This window comes from Pelophylax lessonae (assembly GCF_965119305.1).
Source record: "Pelophylax lessonae genome assembly, chromosome: 4".
NCBI classification, from domain to species: Eukaryota; Metazoa; Chordata; class Amphibia; order Anura; family Ranidae; genus Pelophylax; species Pelophylax lessonae.
Genome location: NC_138771.1, coordinates 498,022,609 through 498,031,877, shown reverse-complemented (window position 1 = coordinate 498,031,877; position 9,269 = coordinate 498,022,609). Strand labels below are relative to the sequence as shown.

The 9,269-nt window shown below is 38.7% G+C and overlaps 1 protein-coding gene across 1 annotated transcript in view; it reads right to left on the bottom strand.

Moving 5' to 3' along the window:
- Positions 1–221: 221 nt before the first annotated feature.
- RAD52 (RAD52 homolog, DNA repair protein) overlaps positions 222–9,269 on the bottom strand; it is a 343,169-nt gene continuing 334,121 nt past the window's right edge. Inside the window, exon 11 of the mRNA XM_082255747.1 lies at positions 222–500. Coding sequence (XP_082111873.1) covers positions 433–500 — 68 coding nt within the window. The 3' untranslated portion in view covers positions 222–432. The remainder of the gene's footprint in view (positions 501–9,269) is intronic.

Genomic DNA, 9,269 nt, shown 5'->3' with positions numbered 1-9,269 from the left:
AGAAATATATATATATATATATATATATATATATATATATATATATATATATATTTAGCTCTTCTCCACTTCATCCAAAACTAAAAAGTTAGCCAGAGCTGGGGTTTAACTACTAGACTCTCACTTAACAGTGAAGCTTGTTGTATCAGTAACGCACACCAAGAAAAGGCTGTACCAAATACAGGGCCACAACCAGAGTGAAACAAATAACAGTTATCATGGATAAAAAAGAATAAAATGTTTTATTGGACATAAAATGAATTATATAGATATAATTATTATAAAACTGTCTTGGCTGACTGAATAAAAGAAATGCGCTTGTGCATGAAACATTTTGATAAATGGGTTTACGATGAGCGGGTCATAATCCAGCATTTCATAGGGGAGTCCAAGGCTTTAAGGAGGGAGGAGGATGAGCGATGAAGGTCTGGATCAAGATGGCTCCAGTCTCCTCTTTTTCATGACAAGACCAGTGTGGTTTAGTCCACAAGGGCTTTTATCTACACAAAGACAGAGATAGAATGTTATGTTAGACGACACACAGTGATGGAAAGTCTTTCACATGGGGCAAGAGTCAGTAATGAAAATCTGAAACAGCCTTTCGCCACTCTTTTCGAAACCTAAAAACATTTTTTGGCTAGTAGACTTCAACCCCCCCAGAGGTTACTGTATATCTAGACATCCAGGCGAAATTTTGTAGTGTAAGTAGACTTCGCTAAAAGGATGGTGGACACATAGATTTCATGTGTATTCTTCCATGGATACGCCTGTCCATTTCCCCACCCTACTCCTAAATACTCCAAAAGGCAATACCCTCACTGATAGCAATTGAAGATACTAGGTACAAGGAAACCTGGACAAAACTTCAGGTAAACTGTTGAAGGTCTGCAAGACTTGAACTGCTCAGAGTGTTGCTGCTTCCCTTGCACCACAGCCAGATCCTATTTTATCACTGGTCTTGGCATCCAATTCTCTGTTTTCAGGAATGCAGCAAGTGATCACCCTGATTAAGGCTGGCCACACATTATACAATTTTCCTTTATATGTACCAAAAACCATATGAGGTAAAACCTAAACAACTATTTAAATCGTCAATAAATTAGACACGAAAATTGTGTAACGAGTGGCAGATTGTTTTGCAGTCTTGCCAAATATTCTTGCACAACAGCTTTAAATACAACTATCATTGTCAAGGGCTTGAAAGCATAAGGCTCCTTCCCCTCCCACACAGTCTCTCTACCAGAGACAGAAAGTCAAATGCCCCCTCTAGAAGACACAGACAGTGAGGAAAATTAAGAGGACCCAGTGGTTTTAAAGAATGTCACGAATTTCCTACCGCCAGGCTCCTATCACCTGATGCAATGGCTTTATGCAATATGCTTGCCAGTGTTGATATGCTCCTTTCTGTTGTGTGTAAAAGCCATAGAAGAGACAAGGGAGAGCCGCTCAGGTGCATGTGTCAGAACCCGGTGCTGGTCAGATCCGCCATCCAGGAACGTGCAATTTGAAGTGTGAGACCGCACTCAAGGTTTAGATGAAAACAATGATTTTCTTTATTCCTCGAAAAATATTTGCAGACAGACAGTGTACAGGAACAGACGTGTCCAGTAGGTTGACGCGTTTCACGACATAAAACGTCGCTTGCTCATAACCACACTGAATGATGGCAGAGATCAGCTGATATTAGTAGATGGGCAGACAAACGGAAGCTAATAAGTGTGATCACTCACAGGTTGTGCCCATTGGTTTGATGAATCCTAAGAGGAAGCCGGTCAATCTGCGATCAAACAGCTGGGACAATCAGTGACACATGAAAAACCCACTAGGGGGTATAAGACAAGAAACATTTAAAAATTGTGTATATACATATGAAGCACAAGACTAAAAAATGTATATAGTGGAGTAAAATCATGTATGCGCAAATGGAACATCATAGAGGCAAAAGGTTCTATATAATAAACTAAATTGAATGTCAGATCACCAAAAAATTCTGTATACGGGTGCAACAATGTTGCTGGATTTGCTGTGTTTAAATAGATATATCCAGACACATAAATTAAATAAAGGAGATAATCTCCTGTCATATGGGAAAATTGTGTTGTTGGATATAATGTAGTGTAAAAATTCACCATATAAAAAAAAAAAAAAAATGTAATAATAAAATAATAATAAAAACAATATATATATGGAGATTATTCAGAAGTGACAAAGAGATGTGTTTTGTGTGTATGAAAATATTTAAAATTGGGAATTAAGTGAACAATTGGGATGTAAAAATTAGGATGTGCAAATCAAAATCAAAATAATAAAATTGTAAAAATATAAGTATAAAAAAGTGTGAAAATTGTAAAAATATAAATCAGTGATCTGTTTGGATATGTAACAATGTATAATATAAACAATGAGTGTCATATATTAGTGTTAGAAGAAACGTGTATCAAAATATAATAAGCACTGAATATAAAGTGTATATGTTTTTGGTGTATCTGCTGAGAACGATTTAAGGGGACCACTGGGGATCCGAAGCAAGTGCCTGTATATAAATGTGTTCCATTGGCGCAATATGTCTTATATCATTGGGGGTCGGTCTCAAAACAAGGCAGTTCAAAAACGAATCTAACAAGATCGCCACTGTGGACTAGAGTAAATATATGGATGCTCATTGGCTGAACGAAGACTATGTGTATATGCGCAAAAGGTAGTCTACTTTAATAAGATATAATTGATGTAATATCAAAAAAGACACAAAATGTGAAAGTATGAGCATAACAACACATGTTCAGGAGCAACAAGGCAAACCGAGGCAAACCAATGCCTTGGCAAAAAAGTATATATGTGTAATAACGAGTATATCGTAGGTCCACGGCATTTAGAAAATGTGAGACCGACACCCAAAAAGCTTTGCACATTTATGGTCCTTACTATGTCTCTTTAGGTTTTGTCCTTTTTCCGGCACAGTCTGTCTTACGGACCGATATGTCTCTGGTAATGTCGGTGTATGTGTCCATGCACTTTTCTCGTTTCTTGTCCAGTTCCCTTGTCTGTCAAAATTTGGCTCTATGGAAATCTTGTGTCATTTACTGTATATTATGTTCCATTTATAGAGCCATCTTTTGGTCGCTTAAAATATTTAAAATATATAAAATATTGCTTACAATATTACTTAAAATATTGTCATTCACGTCTAATAAGAAGAGGGTTTTCCATCTTTTGTATCTTGGTTGTCGGTCTCACATTTTCTAAATGCCGTGGACCTACGATATACTCGTTATTACACGTATATACTTTTTTGTCAAGGCATTGGTTTGCCTTGTTGCTCCTGAACATGTGTTATGCTCATACTTTCACATTTTGTGTCTTTTTTGATATTACATCAATTATATCTTATTAAAGTAGAGTACCTTTTGCGCATATACACATACTCTTCGTTCAGCCAATGAGCATCCATATATTTACTCTAGTCCACAGTGGCGATCTTGTTAGATTCGTTTTTGATCTGCCTTGTTTTGAGACCGACCCCCAATGATATAAGACATATTGCGCCAATGGAACACATTTATATACAGGCACTTGCTTCAGATCCCCAGTGGTCCCCTTAAATCGTTCTCAGCAGATACACCAAAAACATATACACTTTATATTCAGTGCTTATTATATTTTGATACACGTTTCTTCTAACACTAATATATGACACTCATTGTATATATTATACATTGTTACATATCCAAACAGATCACTGATTTATATTTTTACAATTTTCACACTTTTTTATACTTATATTTTTACAATTTTATTATTTTTATTTTGATTTGCACATCCTAATTTTTACATCCCAATTGTTCACTTAATTCCCAATTTTGATTATTTTCATACACACAAAACACATCTCTTTGTCACTTCTGAATAATCTCCATATATATATATTGTATTTATTATTATTTTATTATTACATTTTTTTTTTTTTTTTTTATATGGTGAATTTTTACACTACATTATATCCAACAACACAATTTTCCCATATGACAGGAGATTATCTCCTTTATTTAATTTATGTGTCTGGATATATCTATTTAAACACAGCAAATCCAGCAACATTGTTGCACCCGTATACACAATTTTTTGGTGATCTGACATTCAATTTAGTTTATTATATAGAACCTTTTGCCTCTATGATGTTCCATTTGCGCATACATGATTTCACTCCACTATATACATTTTTTAGTCTTGTGCTTCATATGTATATACACAATTTTTAAATGTTTCTTGTCTTATACCCCCTAGTGGGTTTTTCATGTGTCACTGATTGTCCCAGCTGTTTGATCGCAGATTGACCGGCTTCCTCCTAGGATTCATCAAACCAAAGGGCACAACCTGCGAGTGATCACACTTATTAGCTTCCGTTTGTCTGCCCATCTACTAATATCAGCCGATCTCTGCCATCATTCAGTGTGGTTATGAGTAAGCGACGTTTTATGTCGTGAAACGTGTCAACCTACTGGACACGTCTGTTCCTGTACACTGTCTGTCTGCAAATATTTTTCGAGGAATAAAGAAAATCATTGTTTTCATCTAAACCTTGAGTGTGTAAAAGCCATAGCATGGACAAACTTCATTCTCCTTGGTCCTACCATGCAACTTTATGTACTAAGATACCTGTTATCTAAAAAGACATTCCCCAATGATAAACAGATAAAATGGGCAATTTATGACGATGGGGGTCATAGTTACATACAGTGCCTTGCGAAAGTATTCGGCCCCCTTGAACGACCTTTTGCCACATTTCAGGCTTCAAACTTAAAGATATAAAACTGTAATTTTTTGCGAAGAATCAACAACAAGTGGGACACAATCATGAAGTGGAACGAAATTTATTGGATATTTCAAACTTTTTTAACAAATAAAAAACTGAAAAATTGGGCCTGCAAAATTATTCAGCCCCCTTAAGTTAATACTTTGTAGCGCCATCTTTTGCTGTGATTACAGCTGTAAGTCACTTGGGGTATGTCTCTATCAGTTATGCACATCGAGAGACTGAAATTTTTGCCCATTCCTCCTTGCAAAACAGCTCGAGCTCAGTGAGGTTGGATGGAGAGCGTTTGTGAACAGCAGTTTTCAGTTCTTTCCACAGATTCTCGATTGGATTCAGGTCTGGACTTTGACTTGGCCATTCTAACACCTGGATATGTTTATTTGTGAACCATTCCATTGTAGATTTTGCTTTATGTTTTGGATCATTGTCTTGTTGGAAGACAAATCTCCATCCCAGTCTCAGGTCTTTTGCAGACTCCATCAGGTTTTCTTTCAGAATGGTCCTGTATTTGGCCCCATCCATCTTCCCATCAATTTTAACCATCTTCCCTGTCCCTGCTAAAGAAAATCAAGCCCAAACCATGATGCTGCCACCACCATGTTTGACAGTGGGGATGGTGTGTTCAGGGTGATGAGCTGTGTTGCTTTTACGCCAAACATAATGTTTTGCATTGTTGCCAAAAAGTTCAATTTTGGTTTCATCTGACCAGAGCACCTTCTTCCACATGTTTGGTGTGTCTCCCAGGTGGCTTGTGGCAAACTTCAAACTATACTTTTTATGGATATCTTTAAGAAATGGCTTTCTTCTTGCCACTCTTCCATAAAGGCCAGATTTGTGCAGTATACGACTGATTGTTGTCCTATGGACAGAGTCTCCCACCTCAGCTGTAGATCTCTGCAGTTCATCCAGTGATCATGGGCCTCTTGGCTGCATCTCTGATCAGTCTTCTCCTTGTATGAGCTGAAAGTTTAGAGGAACGGCCAGGTCTTCGTAGATTTGCAGTGGTCTGATACTCCTTCCATTTCAATATTATCACTTGCTCCTTGGGATGTTTAAAGCTTGGGAAATCTTTTTGTATCCAAATCCGGCTTAAAACTTCTCCACAACAGTATCTCGGACCTGCCTGGTGTGTTCCTTGTTCTTCATGATCCTCTCTGCGCTTTAAACAGACCTCTGAGACTATCACAGTGCAGGTGCATTTATACGGAGACTTGATTACACAAAGGTGGATTCTATTTATCATCATTAGTCATTTAGGTCAACATTGGATCATTCAGAGATCCTCACTGAACTTCTGGAGATAGTTTGCTGCACTGAAAGTAAAGGGGCTAAATAATTTTGCACGCCCAATTTTTCAGTTTTCTATTTGTTAACAAAGTTTGAAATATCCAATAAATTTCATTCCACTTCATGATTGTGTCCCACTTGTTGTTGATTCTTCACAAAAAATTACAGTTTCATATCTTTATGTTTGAAGCCTGAAATGTGGCAAAAGGTCGCAAAGTTCAAGGGGCCGAATACTTTCGCAAGGCACTGTAGTTAGTGAGGTTGAAAAAAAGACATTAGTTCATCCAGTTCAACCTATGATGTGTGTGTGTTTGCTGTTAACCGTACATTGTATACCCCTTTATGTTGTGGTCTTTAAGATGCCCATCTAATAGTTTTTTTAAACTATCGATGCTCCCTGCTGATACCACTGCTTGTGGAAGAGAATTTCACATCCTTACTGCTCTGACAGTAAAGAACTCCTTACGTAGTTTAAGGTTAAACCGTTTTCCCCCTAGTTTTAGTGAGTGGCCACGTGTCCTATTGTATTCCCTTTCTCTGAAAAGTTTGTTCCTTACGCTATGGTCACCAGTACAGTATTTGTACATTGATATCATATCCCTTCTCAAGCGTCTCTTCTCCAGAGAGAATAAGTTCAATGCTTGTAGTCTTTCCTCATAGCTGATGTCCTCCATTCCCCTTCTCTGGACTCTCTCCAGTTCCAGCACATCCTTACTGAGGACCGGTGCCCAGAACTGGACGGCATACTTCAGATGTGGCCGGACCAGAGTCTTGTAAAGTGGGAGAATCTCTTTATTTCTGAAGTGAATACATGACAGTATTCTGTTGGCTTTGCATGCCACTGCCAAGCCTGTTATCGACTAGGACCCCCAGGTCCTTTTCCATCTTAGATTCACCCAGAGGTTCCCCCCCTAGCGAGTAGCTTGCGTTCATGTTTCTGACGCCCAAGTGCATTACCTTACATTTTTCAACATTAAACCTCATCTGCCATGTACTGTATTTGCCCATCCGATTATTTTGTTCAGGTCTGCTTGTAAGGTTACCACGTTTGGCATAGAAGTTATTGCCCTGCCTAGTTTAGTGTCATCCGCAAATACCGAGATTGTGCCAGATATCCCCTCCTCTCGATCACTTATGATAATAGATTGGTCTAGCAAGAACAATTTTTCATGAATCCATGCTGATTACTACTAATACCGTTTTCATTACTAATGTCTTGTATATGGTCCCTTAACATCCCCTCCACAATCGTTTAGACTACTGATGTTAGGCTGACTGGTCTATAGTTACCCAGGATATATCTCGGCCCTTTTTTAAATATTGGTACCAAGTTGGCTTTTTTCCAGTCAGCTGGAACCATACCCATCTGTAGACTATCTGTAAAAATCAAGAATAACGGTCTGGCTATCACCTGGCTGAGTTCTTTAAGAACCCTTGGGTGCAAGCCATCCGGTCCCGGTGATTTATTTATGTTAAATTTCTCTAGTTTCGTTCTAAGTCTATCTTCTTTTAACCATGGGGGTACTTCCTGAGGTGTATTATTTAATTTAACATTACAAGCTGGGTTAGGGTAGCCCCCCAATTCTTTTGTGAAGACTGAAGAGAAGAAATTATTTGGCACTTTCATCTTCTCTCTGTCCTCTGTGGCCAGATTCCCTTCGTCATCTTTTTTTGGGGACAATGTGTTCTGGTATCGCTTTCTTACTATTTATATACTTAAAATAATTTCTTGGGGTTTTTTTTTACTCTCTTCCGCTATATGTCTTTCGTGTTCTATTTAAGCCGCCTTGATTTCGCCTTTACATTTCTTATTGCACTCTTTGTAATGTTGGAATGCTGCCAATAACCCCTCAGCCTTGTATTTTTTAAAGGCCTTTTCTTTAGTATTAATATGCATTTTTATGTTGGAGTTTAGCCACACTGGGTTTATTTTTGCTGTTTTAAATGTATTCCCCTTTGGAATGCACTGGTGCACTGGCCAGTCCCTTTGTTTAGTATGTTCTTGAAGCACTTCAATTTTTCCTTTGTGTTCTTTGTTCCCAGGGTTCTATCCCATTTGATATTGTCTAGCAAAGAGCGCAGTTTAGGGAAGTTGGCTCTTTTTAAATTCAGTGTCCTTATATTACCCTTGTGTTTCCTATTACTATGATTTATACTGAAACTAATTGACCTATGGTCACTGTTTCCTAAGTTGTCCCGTATTTCTATATCCGTGATCAGGTCCGTATTGTTGGTAATCAGTAGGTCTAGTACTGCATTGTTTCTTGTCGGTGCGTTCACTATCTAACCCATGAAATTGTCCTGCAAAACATTTAGGAACTGCTGAGTCTTGGATGAATGTGCGGTTCCTTCTGCCCAGTCTATATCTGGATAATTTAAGTCCCCCATTATAATTACATTTCCCATCCTTGCTGCCATTCCAAGCTGTTAAAGGAGGTCCGCCTCCCCCTCCTCTCTCTGGTTTGGGGGCCTATAGCATACGTTCAATATTACTTTCCCCATAGTGCCTTCCCTTTAAAGTTCAGGGATTCTACCTCCTTCTTAGCTCCATTCTTACTATTGTCCCTCATATTTACCTGTACGCTATTCCTAATATACAGACATACCCCTCCCCCTTTTTTACCTTCTCTATCTCTGCGATATAGGGTATAAACCTGAATGGTTGCCAGCCAATCATATGACCTGTCAAACCAAGTCTCTGAAATCCCCACAAAAATCAAAGTCCTCCTCATACATTAGCAGCTCCAGCTCTCACATCTTGTTGGCTAGGCTTCTAGCATTGGTATACAAACCTCGTAATTTTGTCCGGTTGCATACTATATCATCGTTTGATGCTTTTAGGCTGCTCTTGGAATTTTTCCCCATACCCACCTTGGGTTTAGGAACTCTTAACACCCTACCGCTAATGTCCCCATTTGTGCCCGCTGAACCTTGCTCCCCGCTGGCTAATTCTACATCTGTACCCTCCCCCCATCACCTAGTTTAAAAACCCCTCTAACTTGTTGGCCATCTTCTCACCCAGTACGGCTGCACCCTCCCCATTTAGGTGTAATCTGTCCCTACTAAAGAGCCGGTAGCCAATTGAGAAGTCGGCCCAGTTCTCCAGGAACCTGAAACCCTCCTTACTACACCAGCTCCTCAGCCACTTGTTTACTTCCCTAATGTCCCGCTG